The sequence below is a fragment of the Schistocerca cancellata genome, chromosome 3 (assembly GCF_023864275.1).
Source record: "Schistocerca cancellata isolate TAMUIC-IGC-003103 chromosome 3, iqSchCanc2.1, whole genome shotgun sequence".
Taxonomy (NCBI): Eukaryota; Metazoa; Arthropoda; class Insecta; order Orthoptera; family Acrididae; genus Schistocerca; species Schistocerca cancellata.
Window position 1 is genome coordinate 231,590,814 of NC_064628.1, and position 15,654 is coordinate 231,606,467.

At 40.9% G+C, this 15,654-nt stretch overlaps 1 protein-coding gene across 1 annotated transcript in view; it reads left to right on the forward strand.

Annotated features, from left to right (window-relative positions):
- Positions 1–15,654, forward strand: part of LOC126176238 (uncharacterized) — a 400,926-nt gene that overhangs the window by 198,725 nt on the left and 186,547 nt on the right. Inside the window, exon 7 of the mRNA XM_049923383.1 lies at positions 5,532–5,682. Within this exon, the coding sequence (XP_049779340.1) occupies positions 5,532–5,682 (151 nt within the window). The remainder of the gene's footprint in view (positions 1–5,531; positions 5,683–15,654) is intronic.

Below are 15,654 nucleotides of genomic sequence, written 5' to 3' on the forward strand. Positions count from 1 at the left end.
TGGGCGAGGTATTGAAGAATATACTACAGCCACCGCCCCCCCCCCCCCCCCACACACACACACGTATAGCTTGCAAAGGGATCGCAAATACAAGGTTAGACTAATCAGAACACAGAGGCGTTTAGAAATAGTTTTTCCTGTGTTCCATACTCGAATTGAATCGGGAGAAGCCGTAATAACAGGTACATTGGGAAGTACTCTCTCACATCCACTGTACAGTAGTTTGCGTAGACGTATTGGGTCGGTGCATAAGATCGCAGCGCTTTTCCATGAGAAAATAAATACAACAGATACATATAACAGAGACTTTAGTCATCAATAATATATTCTGCTCCTCTATTTACCACAGTCTGCCAACGCTGGGGTAACTTTTCGATTCCGCGACTGCAGAAATCACGTAGTTTTGAGGCGAAGATCTCGCCGAGGCATGTTCGGAGCGCATTTTCATCGGGAGAGGAAGTTCCTTGAAAATTGTTAGATGGACATCGGAAAAGGTGGTAATCTGAAGGCGTAGGATCAAGTGAATAAGGTGGGCGCGGAATGATTTCTCAACCCAACTCCTGTATAGCGCTTTTTGTCAGTCTAGCAGAACGCGGGCGGACGATGTTGTGGAGTAGCACCACTTCATGCAGTCTCACTGGTCGTTGTTTTTGAATTGCGTCTGCAAGACGTCTCACTTGCTGACAACAAATGTCAGCAGTCGTGGTTACACCTTGGGGAACCAATTCGTAGTATACCACACCGTCACTGTTCCACCAGATGCGCAACGCTATCTTCTGTGGATGTGCGCAGGTATATTTATGGGGAGCTGCTGCTTTCTTTGGCTCAATCATACCTTTCTTTTTATGTTGGCGTAAACACACCATTTCTCGTCACCAGTAACGATACACTATAGCATTGGTCGATACTGTTCACGAGCCAGTTGATGATGAGCAAGTAGAGATGTATTTATTGCCACCCGCTGATTTTTGTGAACTTTGGTTTAGAGCAAGCGGTTCCCACAAACCCGATTTTTGAACCTTCCCAAATGCATGTAAATGTCGCACAATGGTGGAACGATCACCGTTCATCACATTTGCCTTTTCTCGAGTACACTCACGTGGCTCACTGCGAATCAATGCCTTTAAACGATCTTCATCAAACCGAGAATGTCTTCCTGAACGTGGATAGTCACTAATGCCAAAACGATCCTCCGTAAAAAGAGAAAACAATTTCCTTGTCGTGCTTTGTCCAGTGGCATTATCCACATACACGGCGCTAATGTTTCTGGCTGCCTCCGATGCTGTCACCCCTCTACTGAATTCAAACAGAAGAATATGTTGAAAATTATCCGGTTGCTCCATTTGGCACTCAATTTTCTAGCGTCCATAGCTCCATCACTCTCTCCAAATGACAAAATGACACTATGTAAACTCAAACAGCAACTGTGAACTACAAATAAAAAATGACAGTCGATAAATAAAACCACAGCAACAGGAACAACAAAATGCAAAACAAAATCGCTACTAACTTATACATCAACCTAATAGATGTAGACGATGCGCTACCCTGACATCACACTCTCTCAGCCGTAAGTTCATTACAAATATTCCTGCAGTTCTGCTACGAAAAATGTCGCAGGCATCTCTTCCTTACATAACCATAAGATTATAAATTAAAATGCATGTTTAGTTACGAAAACTGGTAAATTATGTTTAGAACCTTGTAAGTAATATGCGGAAAGAAGTCAGTTTTCTTTTAAACAAGCTCTATTTCAAAATTAGCCACTTCTCTTTCTCCCTGATTCGAGAATTTAGAATTTCGGTCTCCTGATCCTAATAAAGAGGCATCATTCCCGGCCCTATATGAAATAGAGTGCGTCCCGAAGAAACAGGAAGAAAATCTACACAAACAATGCGACTAGCTGTAGGTAGTGCAGTTTGTCAGATTTCTTCGTAGAGAAAGGAAATACCTTGATCCATAATCAGCAGCCGTTGAAATGATCATGTGTGCGCGTCATTATGTGCTCCCAACAACTATTACATTGGGGTCATGGTTAAATGGAAAACTCCACAAGGTTCTAAGTAACTTTTTCACTGAGGTAAAGTGATGCAAGCTGAACTGTCCCTGCTGAAAGAATACATTCTAAGGATGAACAAACCGTTAGAGACAGTTGTAAATCGCCCCATCCCGAATCAAATAAAATATTATTTTCCTTACAGGAAAAGACAGTTATTTGTGGGTTCCACACATATTTCTGATAACTGAAGGAAGTTAACTGCGCTATTCAATACTTGCTTGCTTTTCTGCATGCCACGGGCAACACTTGCTCACTAGTCACCAAGCCCAAACGAATTGGATTCCCGCTGGTATCAGATCAGTCACAAGTAACAGACTTTTCGACTTTCTTTAGTCTTTTAAACAGCTTAGACACAAATAAAACCGTGAATGCTCCATCAAAATTCGAGTCAGGTTTATTCATGATTCAGTGTGATTAATCCACAAAAAAAAAAAAAAAAAATTGGTTCAAATGGCTCTGAGCACTATGGGACTTAACATCTGTGGTCATCAGTCCCCTAGAAATGAAAAAATGACTCTGAACACTATGGGACTCAACTGCTGTGGTCATAAGTCCCCTAGAACTTAGAACTACTTAAACCTAACTAACCTAAGGACATCACACACATCCATGCCCGAGGCAGGATTCGAACCTGCGACTGTAGTGGTCGTGCGGTTCCAGACTGTAGCGCCTTTAACCGCTCGGCCACTCCGGCCGGCCAGTCCCCTAGAACTTAGAACTACTTAAACCTAACTAACCTAAGGACATCACACACATCCATGCCCGAGGCAGGATTCGAACCTGCGACCGTAGTGGTCACGCGGTTCCAGACTGAAGCGCCTAGAACAGCACGGCCACACCGGCCGGCGATTAATTTACAGGTCTTATTAAAAACACAACTATGTAATGTTAGTAACTGCAACCATTGTAATGCTTATATACGAGTGAAGTAATGGTGAAGTAATGTGCCGACGTCGTCATTTCTAGTCGGATTTAGCTGATGTATTATTACGAACAAAGACGTGGCTGTGCGATATAGCCCTATCGATGCCGTCGTGTCGGACCTAAAAGTGACAGAGCGGCTTAGAATGGTGTCGTGTAGTTTATTTCACGTTTCAAGGATTACTTGCAAGAGTTATTACAATGGAGGGAATCGAGCCAGTTTACAGTTTGGTAAATTAATTTTAATTGAAATGTGGCAGGATGCTGACCGTTTACAAGAAACTTGCGGAAAACAGATTTCCGACAGCCAAAAAGTTTGTGCAATAATTTTATTGCACTATGTGTTTCGGTGTCTCACTAGTGCCAGCTTCAGGTCCCTATACGCGAAACGAGATAAACCATCCAGTCGTTTTCGCTTACTAAAGAAACTACTGTATCAAACTAGTTTCCGTAGATACCTTCACAATAGACTTGGACACTTCATACCTTTAACAACGCTGAATAAGTGTTCAGAGATATTGGCAGAAGCATTATTCGCCCCTTTTGGAAATTAGAACACTTTTTCATTGAGAATAATGAAGATCGCTTTCTTTTAGAATTGTAGTTATGGACATCATTACTCCAAACGCATGCTAATTGATTACTAACAATAAATTTCATGATTGGAAATATACTCAAAGACAAAAAAAAAGACGCACCACGAAGGAATTATGCGAATCGGACGAAATTGCTAGATGTGATGTACATCTACAGGCAAACTAATGATTACAATTTCAGAAAAATTTGATGATTTATTCAAGAGAAAGAGCTTCACAAATTTAACAAGCCAATAACGCATTGGTCCAACTCCAGCCATTACGCAAGCAGTTATTTGACTTGGCATTGATTGACAGAGTTGTTGGACGTCATCCTAACGGATATTGTTCCAAATTCTATCCAACTGTCACGTTAAATCGTCAAAATCCCGATGGCACTGCCCGTAACGTTCCAAACGTTCTCAACTGGGGAGAGGTATGGCGATGTCGTTGGCCAAGGTAGGATTTGGCAGGCACCAATACAAGCAGTGTGCGGGTGGGCGTTATCTTGCTTGAATGTACGTCCATAATGGCTTGCCGTGAAGGGCAACAAAACGGGGCGAAGAATATCGTCCATGTACCGCGGTGTAAAGGTGCCGCGGATGACAACCGTTTGGGTCCTACTATTAAATGAAACGGCAGTTCGATCGATGTGATCCCACAGATTCTTGATTGGGTTTAAATCCGGGGAGTTTGGTTGGCAGGGTAGTAAGGTAAACTCATCCTGCTGCTCTTCGAACCACGGACGTACACTGTGAGCTGTGAGACACGTTCCGTTGTCCTGTTGATGCCATCGCGCCCAGAGAAAACAAACTGCATGCTGGGGTGGATATGGTACCCAAGAATAGATGCATACTTGTGTTGATCCAGAGTGATCCAGAGTGTCGAGATTGCCCACTGAATGACACGAAAACATCCCCTCCTCCAGCGTGGATCCTTCTGACGATTGTTCAAAGACCGTACATGCCAATGGCTGTCTATCCGATGGATCACAAAACGTGATACATCTGAAAAGGTCACCTGTCGCTGCTTAAGGACATCCATTTGCAGTACGGGCGTGCAAACTCCAGCCTTCGTTTCCGATGAACAGCAGTCAACATGGGCACATGAACCGGGCGCCTGCTGTGGAGGCCCATACGCAGCAGCGTTCGCTGAACAGTTGTCCTGGAGAAACTGTTGGTACCCACTTGGTAGTTGGGCAGTCTGTTGTTCACAGTTACACGTCTGTTCGCCTGTACACATATCATCTGTAGCCCTTGGTGCACCACAGTTGCCTCTGCGCTAGTTTTGAATAGCGCCAAGCACGATATACTTTAACCACGGCGGAACATGAACAGCTTACAAACCAAGTTATGTTTGGAAACGCTTCCAGCCTCGGCCCCTAGCCAATGATCATATCCTTTTGGATGTCAGATGAATCGCTCCATTTCTGCCTTACGACAATGATTGGACTGTTTCCCTCCTCCTCTCCCCCCCGACACCATTTATATAACCTCCACTGCTAATACTGCCACCCGCCGTCTATGAGAGCTTATTGCACATTAATGTGACGGGGTTGTATAGCTTGCACTTTGAGCCTTCCCATCTCCATCACATTCGCCAGATCTCTCGCCAACCAAATTCTATTTAATTTTAGTTTGTAAACAATTTATTGTCAAGACAAGACTACATAATAGAAGCAGGAATCAGATATACCATTACAAGTGTCTCGAGTGTACACTACTGTTCCCATGATTTGCTGGTGCTTAATGAGAGGACAAATATTACATTAAAAATATTTGTTTTCTTAGTAAATGTTCCTTCCCACCACGTACTGAACCTTCACCATTAGATACACATTTATGTGAGATATGGTGTAAACTTATTTCATTTAAATCACAAAAACTTGTCTGTTGATTACAGCTTATACAGCTTAGGTTTCTTGTTGAGACACCATACGCAAGACTGATAACGACATCGTATTTACTTGTTCATAGGTACTTGAACTGATGAAGGAAGTGGCGGAAGATGACGACGACTCGAGTGATATTTCTGGGTATCATTCAGACTCCGATTCAGCCATCATGATGTCTGGGAATTCGCCATACGTCAGCAAGCGTGCTCGCTACAATTTCCTTACACGCTCAGGTGAGTAATTTTATCGTTTCTAGTAACGACGAAAAGCCTCTCGCCGCTGCTTCCCCTGACTTGAAAAGACTATCGTCTCATCTCTCTGTTTTTCCTTTTCATCTTTATGCTTCCGTGGGAATTCGTTCGTTCGACCATTTGTTCGCCTATCAACTGGATAGCCTTCCAGCACGCCACAGTTGCCCCCTACCCTCCTTTTCCTTTCCTTTCCCGTCTCTCCTTCCATCTGTGCGACTATAAACGGGTTTTGGGTAATTTTGCTTCCGTTTTATTTTGCTTGTCTCTTTAGAGTACGCACATCATGTTTCTTTCCATCACGGTCTTAAAACATTCAGCCTATCTTCCAGTTTCTTTGTAAGATTCCAAGTGCGACTGTGAATCGTATGAGACAGTGAAAAAACAATCATTTAAAAAGTTACCTCCTATTAAAACAGCAAACTTGTTTCCTTCGATGCAGTTAATTATGATTTCGTGCTTTTTAAGCTCATAATTCATTGTTCTATTTGCATTGTGTGACGACTGGTAAAAGTAAAATGTACTGTTAGCAGATACACTTACGTATGTATGCCATTGCTTCCTCTATACGAGCCGCGCGGTCTGGAGCGCCTTGCCACAGTTCGCGTCCTATTTGCGCCATGGGTGTATGTGTGTTGTCCTTAGCGTAGGTTAGTTTAAATCGTGTGTAAGCCTAGGGACTAATGACCTCAGCAGTTCGGTCCCATAGGAACTTACCACCACCAACACCTCTATACGATGCTTTGCTTTGCTTGAGGCCTTATTCTCGCAGCTATGTGTGGTCGGCCTTGGATTGGGCAGTATTAGTTTCAGATGGTGGACGGATGCCCTTCCTGCCGCCACCCCGAAGCCCCAAGACAGAATTAGTGTACCCCAGCTGTCTGCGGCTAGTGTAAGCCATGGAATAGTGCGAACATTTTGCAAATGTGTGTGTGTGTCGTGTAACTAAGGCGAAAAGTGGAGACCAGCCCAGTATTCACTTAGGGATGTGGAAAACCGCCTAAAAACCAAATCCAGGCTGGCCGGCATACCGGCCCTCGTCGTTAATCCGCCAGGCGCATTCGATCCGGGGCCGGCGCGCCTAACCGAGTCCAGGAAGCAGCGCATTAGCATTCTCGGCTACCCTGGCGGGTATACGATAGCGTGTTTAAAAGCAATGCTTCTCAAGTTTTAATGTGAAAACTCTAAATGATTTTAAAATAAAACAAACATTATTTACGTTCTATATCTTTATTCTTCATGTCTACATATTTATTTCTTAACATTTCACCCTGACAACGAACACATTTCTCCTAGTGAAACAGTAGGTTGTTAATACTATCATTGAAGAATGTTTGATTTCGTAGAGGGAGCCACAACTTCACTCCTGCTTGCACCGCTTCATCAGTATCAAAGTGAAGTCCTTGGAGGTGTTGTTAAAGTTTTTTAAACAGGTGAAAATCGGATGGAGCCAATTCGTGACTGTGTGGAGCATGAACGACAGCAGTATACTCAGGTCCAAATCCGAAAACAGGGTCGTTGATAAAATACAACACTCAACATTGAAAGCAGGCTTATTTCGAACACCAACATATAGTCAGTATAGAACTGACTTTGTGGGCGCATAGTGCTGCTGCTTATACAGTCATGGAATATTCCATAATACACAAACATTACAAACATAAGATATTTCCTGAATCTTCCATAAATTATAAAAACTAAATAGTAAATAATTGGTAGTTGTCAGGTTTGAACTGGCGAACCGTAGCACGCTAACCAATTATAAAAACTAAATAGCAAATAATTGGTAGTTGTCAGATTTGAACTGGCGAACCGTAGCACGCTAACCACTAACAATAAGCCTCACTGCCAGCACCACACCTCCCGGCATCATTAGGCAAAAACATGGCTATGCCTAGAAAGGCATTCTTCCTATTAGGAACAAGGCAACTTCTTGTAGCTGATCACTTCAGGAAGGGTTCATAAAATCCGGTCAAAAGTTTTCGGTCATCCGTGATGAAAACTATACAATTTATTTCAATGTACAGGCACATCGTACAAACGAAATAGACCCACAAAATAAATATTTCCCCTCTCGTCATTAAGTACAATTCAAAATCATTTAGATTTTAGCTTCTTCAAAGCATCCACCCATTGCCCTCTGAACAGCTGCACAAACTCTTGGCTTTCTGGAGATAAGATTTTGCAGTGTTTTTGCAAATACTGCAGTCCAATACGTCTGTAAATATTACCATAACTCTTCAACGTTAGATGACCTCACATTTCTCAAATCTCCCTGTCAACTTTGTTCCATAAGAGTTCAACGGATTTAAGTCAGGTGACTGACTTGGTCAGATCGTATTCTTCAGTTCTCCATAGCTCTCTTTTCTACTGACATACCTTCTGGACAATTTAGAAGCATGTTTGGGATCATTGTTCTTCTGCAAAACAAACTCGCGACCAGTAAGTTTTTTGCCAGATGGAACTGCATTGTTGATCATTATACTGTGATATCCTTCCTTCTTTAATTTTCCATTAATTCTCACTTGGTTACCGGCTTTTATCACCCGCAAAATATACCCACACCATGACCGACCCTCCACCATTCTTCGCCATTGGCGTCATACAGTGACTTTTCAAACGTTCTCCACGAAGTCGACGAACAAACGTTCGACGATGGTTTCCAAATATTTCAGCCTTAGATTTTTCCGTGAGTAATATACTGGACCATTGTTGCACGTTGCAGTTTTTATGTTGTGGTGCCCACTGCTATCTATTCAACATCTTTTGTTTCTGTTGTATATGTTTCTTTGGCTGTTGTGCACTCTTATAAACCTTATTCGCGAAGACGACGTTGAATTGGTGGGACAAAGATTGAAACTGCTCACATACTATGTACTTCCTCGCGAATTTGGGGGGCAGTACGAGTCCTCTGACACATACTCAGTACACACACTCATATGACCTGATCTCTGTATTACGTTACTTTCGGTACGGAACACTTGCTTATCACCAGTTTGCTAGAACCAATACAAGGTATACACCATTGTAGATTGGCCTATGCCAACTTCTGTTGCTACGGTCCTACAAGAACATCGTTCCTGCTGTAGAGCTGCAATTACAGTATGTTTTTCAGTCTCCTGCTTCCATCCCATTAGGAGGTGATACGATACGTACCTGATCAAGTATACAAACACACTACTAGATGAACATGATGTACTGTGAAATAATGCGAACTAATTGCTACACAGATAGTTGAACGAATGAGGCTTATTTGAATGGAGTCGTCTTAGGTAAAGGCACATCAGTGTTGTTGTGACTCGTCGGCGACCCTCTGAAAACAACCAGTCAAATACACAACAGAGGTCCTTATTTTTTACATGTTTATACTTGTTTTATTATTAGAGCCGGCAATATGACAGAATGTTCAAAACAAAATGTCTGTTTTAATCATAAATCCCTAGTTGTGACAAGTGATTGAAAACTTTTGACCAGTAGTGTATACGTGGTTCGGGAAGAACTGTGGAACGTGGTACCGGTGCTGATGATAAGGTGTGTCCTGAGAGTTCAGTTAGCAGTCGTGGAGTGCTTCATCAACAGATTCCCTTGCATGGACGACAGATACCTAAGGTCTATCCCCTCCAAAGCTGCAGGGTTCAGCTAGAAGGTCCCTCTGTACTGGCGGTCGGGATGAAGCGATGTAAGCGCATGTGGTGACGGAAAATGCTCCATCAGCAGCGCTTGGTACTGATGGAGGCGGACACAGGAGGTGTAACAGTATCCATCGTAGGAGATAGAGCTATAGGGATTGGTGTGGTAGTGAGCTGTACCTGCCAAGGTATGTAACAAGTAAGACTTTTTGATGGTGCCTTGGAGCTTATTATTGGTACTGTTATCCCAGCCAGGTTCGGGGCCACAGATCTCTGGTTATGCGCTAAGAAGATGTGCTTGGTTGGTAAAAATCACTGCAGGCCACGTTGTAGGAGTAGGCAGACTATCACTGTGACCTTGGAACAATTTCGTTGGGCTCTTTCCAGTGATAGGACTGGTGCAGAAGGTGATTACATTTGTGCCACATTGCATCTGAATGTTTGTACAAACCGTTGGAGGATGCGCAGAAAGACACCAGCAAGAGAGAGTTATAGCCATTAATGTCATACAGTATAAGCAAGTGAAGAAGTTACAGCATACTGTTGGAACAATGACTCTGTATAGTTCTTTAACGCTGAAAATGCGTGTGAAAGCACAAGTGTCTCTTCCGCTAAGACTGAAGACAAAGGGAAATGGTGACATCGCTTTAAAATGGGCCAGCAACATCCATGTGAACGCAGTTTCGGTGACTTCTGGCGCAGTGCCCATGACTTACCGTCGGCTGAAAGGAGGCCCAGATCACCAAACAGTCGACTAAAACTTCAGTGTCATGTTTTATTACATGAAAACAAACGTCATCACGCTAGTTTGTTACCACGGAGATGCTAAATTTACCCTGCTATTTACTTTAAGGAGTTACATGTTGGCTTTTTATATTATGTTACTTTCCACGTTTATAAATCTCAGAACTGTTCTCGTTCAATTACTTGGGACTCCGAAATCATCCGAACCCAAGCTGTATGTTTTTCAGAGCAATATGTTCTACGTAATAATCCTTCGCATGGATTCTATTGTGGGTCGTATTTCGATGCAGATACATGTTTAACCTCTTCCCAAGCTAAAAATTCTGTAAAAATATTACTCAAGACTGTGATCCATCGTTAGTCAATCGTAATGGCCAATTACCCTCATATTCCTGTGCATGGATTCTATTGTGGGTCGTATTTCGATGCAGATACATGTTTAACTTCTACCCAAGCTAAAAATTCTGTAAAAATATTGCTCAAGACTATGATTCATCGTTAGTCAATCATCTTTTCGGTTTTCCTATATCTATAAAATATTCTTTCGAGAAGTTTATTACAGTGACCATAGTTACCTCTTTATAAGTTCTAATTTTACATATCTTGAACAACATTCCACTAAGACAAAAATATGTTACTCCTCCTCTTCCTACTGACAGTTGTCCAAAAAAATCTGCAGACGTAAGAGCATATAGAGCCTTCGGAATTATAGGACACATCTTGTATGATACATGGTTGCTATCGTTTTTAACTTTTTAGCATATCTCACATGTTCTGTTTATTTTTCTTATTTTTCGGTTTAAGTTCTTAAAACAATAAAACTTACTTATATGTTTCATACGTATGCACATTTCAAAAGGTCCATATCCTTTGTGTATGAATTGCATTAATTAATTATCTAGGATTTGTGGAATACACAGCTTCCACTGTGCATTCTTATTATGTAACTTATAGAATAATACTTCGTCTCTTATCGTCCAAATATGTTATCTTCTACCAACGCCGGTGTTCCTTCACATTTTTGTATCTTTTCCTTAAAATAATATCTGTTCTTATAACTTGTTTCATTCTTAACGCTAACCTTCCTACCACATCATATATTGTGAAGAAGTTAATACTGACTATTACTCGTGGTCCTCTAATTCTTGTTATATCACTCATATCTAAAGGAAGTCATGATAATGCATCTGGTACCATATTTTCTGAACCTTTAATGTATATAATTTCTATTTGGTAGCCCTGTAAGAATAATCCCCATCTCATTACTCTGTTGTGCAATAACCGACTTTCCATAAGGAGAGACAACGCATAATGATCCGAATACATTGCCATCTTCGACACCCCCCCCCCCCCCCCAAATGAGCATATCAAACATTTTGAACTCCATACAGTAGCTAATAATTCCTTTTCTGTCGCTGTATAATTTGGTTCATGTTTATCAAGATTTCTACTAGCGAATCCTTCTGTTCTTTGATCTCTCAACTCGGGATTCCAATCACTCTGGAACAGTTCAGACATGATACGGTATTCAGACGCATCGGTTGCTAATTTGAAGGCTTCATGCATTACTGGACGTCGAAAAACTGCTGCATTCAACAACGCCTGTTTAATATTACAGAATGCTTTGGATGCTCCTTCATCCCATAGCCATTTTGTTCTTTGTTTCAGCAATAGCAATAATCTGGGACCGTTCATGGGTTGGCCTTTATGTAGTGATGATAGAATCTAGCTTATCCCACAAACGAGAGTAATTGTTTTCATTTCGTTAATTGTGACACCCTTTTACTGAAACTTGTATAGCATTTTAGTTAATAAGACACAGTGCCCTTCCCACGTCCTGGATATTGTTAATATATAGTCTACATAAAATATTAATTCTTGTAGTAATCCGTCATCTAGTGCCTCATCTCGTGTTCGTATGAACACTGATACTGAAATGTTTAACTCAAAGGATGATACTTGAAATTGATAAGAATTTGCATTGAAAAGGTACATTGTATATTTTCCTGAATTTTTGTGTAATTTAAGCTGTCGATACCCGGCAGTCATATCAAAAATACCTTCCTTGTTCTACTTTCGTTACCAAATCATCAGTAGATACAGGTCTGCCTCTTTCTGCTCTGTATGTTTGCGTAAAGTCTGTTGCATCCAACACTAATAGCGCACTGGTTCCTTTATAACAAGTAAGGAGTTGTTTTATACGCTTACACTTCTTTCAATCACCTTATTTTCTACCATTTTCTGTATTTCCTCGTATACTGGGTCTTAAACTTATGGGAACGGGACAAGGTTTGAAAAAAAAAAAAATGGTTCCTTGTATTTGATCTTAAATTGACAAACATGATCGCCGGTCGCTCCAGACTTTTCAGAAAGTACACTCTCGTATTTCGTTTGGACCGTATACAAATTGTGCAGCTGCTCTTCAGTTGATATATTAGATTCCTGAGATTTAATCTTTATTGTTCCTGATACCCTTCGAGATTTTCTGTTTCTTCTTCATCATGCGTTAACGGAGCAATGGCAGGTAGTAATAAATCCCTTTTAGTTAATTACCTATTTATTTTAAATGGTGTAATGTGACTGTAGCCTTCCTTGGTCCACTATAACACTTCATCATCAAAGTCAAGTTTTACTTTATATTTTAATAACCAATCTAGGCCTGACGATATCTGTAGATTCACAATGGGAGCTACTAATAGAGTCTGCATAAATTCAACATCACTTATCTCTAATGGCAGCCGAGTTTCCTCTTTAACTTGTTTTCCTTTACTACTCGCTATTCCTACGATATATACTCCTGTCACCGGTACATGGGACATTTATTCTTATTTCTAAGTGTATGCAGGTATTCTTGTGAAATTAATTAAATTTCACTTCGTGAGTCTATATAAATATCTACATTCATATGTAATACCTTTCAACTGATTACTGGCTTTAATTGCTCTTTCTCTTCTATATTATCTCCTTGTAATAACCATTTTCTTGTAGGAATCATATGAGTGAATGCAATTACTTTCAGTGTCTAGGCCCACATCCCAGGATGTTGCCAGTTTTCCGATACTACGAGTATTATTATTTGTATCTGCACTTCTTCTGGCATATGATGCACTCTCTTTTACCTTAGTGTCAATGGTGCTTGGATCACTGGTTATAAAATCCTGTGAATTATTCTTTTCGCTATTATTTTCTTTCTATTGCGATCATTATTTGGTCTCCTGTCTAGACAACAAAAATTACTTTTCTTGGAATATTTAGATGCGTAGTGCTCCCCCTCGTTTCCTGTATTTCCATTTCCTATATTCCGAATTTCTGCATGATTAAAAGTCGCCTCTTTCTTTGTTCAGGATATCAAAACTTTATACAAACGTCAATAATTGTTCTACTCATCAAAGGCGGCTGCTCAGCTAACTGACTGTGTGCGGGTCGCACACAACAGTTTTTTAGCTTACGTGACTCTACATCCAATCCAGATAACGATAGCTGTAGGAAACCCAGAAGTATCAGTGCAAGATCGAAAGAAATGCCTCTAACATATGAAAGTATTAAAATCCTAATGGTAAATTGCCGAAACGTTCGTAACAAAGTGCCACAGTTTGAAATGCTCATTAAAAGCAGTGAAGCTCACATAATACTAGGTACAGCTTTCAGCTGGTTGAAACCTGAAATTGATAGTAGTGAGATTTTTGGGGAAATTTTAAGTGTATATCGAAAGGATAGACAAATGGGAAATGGAGGCGGTGTATTTTTCTCGGTGCACAAGAAACTTAAACCCAAAGAAGTAGAAATTGAAGCTGCAAGTGAGTTTGTCTGGGCAAAATTCAGTATCAGGGGTGGGCGCAAAATGATACCTATATCCTTCTATCGTCCAACACACTCGTCTCCTGATGTTACCGGAAACCTTAGAGAAAATCACAGTTCACTTAATAAGTTCCCCAGTCGAAAATTACAGTTTTGTTAGTGGTAAGCGTGATAAGACATCTTGTGCAACTTTACTAAATGTCTTCTCTGAAAACTGTCTAGAACAGGTAGTTAGGAATCCCACTCATGATGGAAATATATTGGATTTAATGGCAACAAATAGACCTGACCTCTTTGAGGATGTCCACATCGAAACTGGTATCAGTGACTATGACGCGGTTGTGGCAAAATGATTACCAAAGTACAAAGGACTAAAACAAGCAGAAAGATACATACGGTCAGTAAACTAGATAAAAAATCAGTAGTGTCATATCTCATGAGGAACTTGAAACTTTCACCACAGGGCAGGAGTATGTAGACGAACTCTGACTCAAGTTTAAAAGCTGAAATGCTTCATTCCATTTTCTAATGTTCCTTTACAAAGGAAAATCCAGGATAATTGCCCCAATTTAATCCTCATACCACTGGAGAGAGGAATGAAATAACTATTAATGTCAGTGGTGTTGAGAAACAGCTGAAATCGTTAAAAATGAACAAAGCTCCAGGCCATGGTGGAATCCCTGTCAGATTCTATAATGAATTTGCGCCTGAGTTAGACCCTCTTCTAACTATAATCTATCGTAGATTTCCCGAACAAAAAATCATGCACAGTTCTTGGAAAAAGGCACAGATCACACCCGTCTACAGAAAGAGTAGTAGAGGTGTTACACGAAATATCGTCCAGTATCCTTGTCATCGATTTGTTGTAGACTCTTAGAACATATTCTGAGATCAAACATAATTAGGTATCTTGTAAGAATGACCTTCTCAATGAAAACCAGCATGGATTTCGAAAACATCGATCATGTGAACCCAACTCGCACTTTTCTCACATGACTCACTGAAAGCTTTGGCTCAAGGCAACTAGGTAGAGGCAGTATTTCTTGATTTCCGAAAAGCATCTGACTCCGTATCGCACTTACCCTAACTGTCAAAAGTACGAACATGTGGGGTATCAAGAGTAATTTGTGACCGGACAGAGGACTTTTTGGTAGGGAGCACACAGTATGTTATCTTGGATGGAGAGTCATCGTCATATGTAGAAGTAACATTGGATGTGCCCCAGGGAAGTGTGTTGGATCCCTTGCTGTCCACATTGTATATTAATGACCTTGCAGACAATATTATTTGTAAAATCAGACTTTTTGCAGATACTGCATTTATCTATAATGAAGTATCATCTGAAAGAAATTGCATAAATATTCAATCAGGCCTTGATAACATTTCAATGTGGTGCAGAGACTGGCAACTTGCTCTAAATGTTGAGAAATGTAAAAGTTTGCACTTCACGAAACGAAATAACGTAGTATCCTATGACTATAACATCAATGTGTCACTGTTGGAACCGGCCAACTCGTACAAATACCTGGGTGTAACACATGGTAGAGATATGAACTGGAATGATCACAGAGGTCCAGTCGTGCGTACAACAGGTGGTAGACTTCAGTTTATTGGTAGAATACTGGGGAAGTCAAATCAGGCTGCAAAGGAGATGGCTTACAAAACACTCGTGCGACCGTTTCTAAAACATTGTTTAAGTGTGTGGGACCCGTACGAAATAGGACTAACAGGGAATATTGAACGCATACAGAGAAGGGCAGCACGAATGGTCACAGGTTTGTGAGAG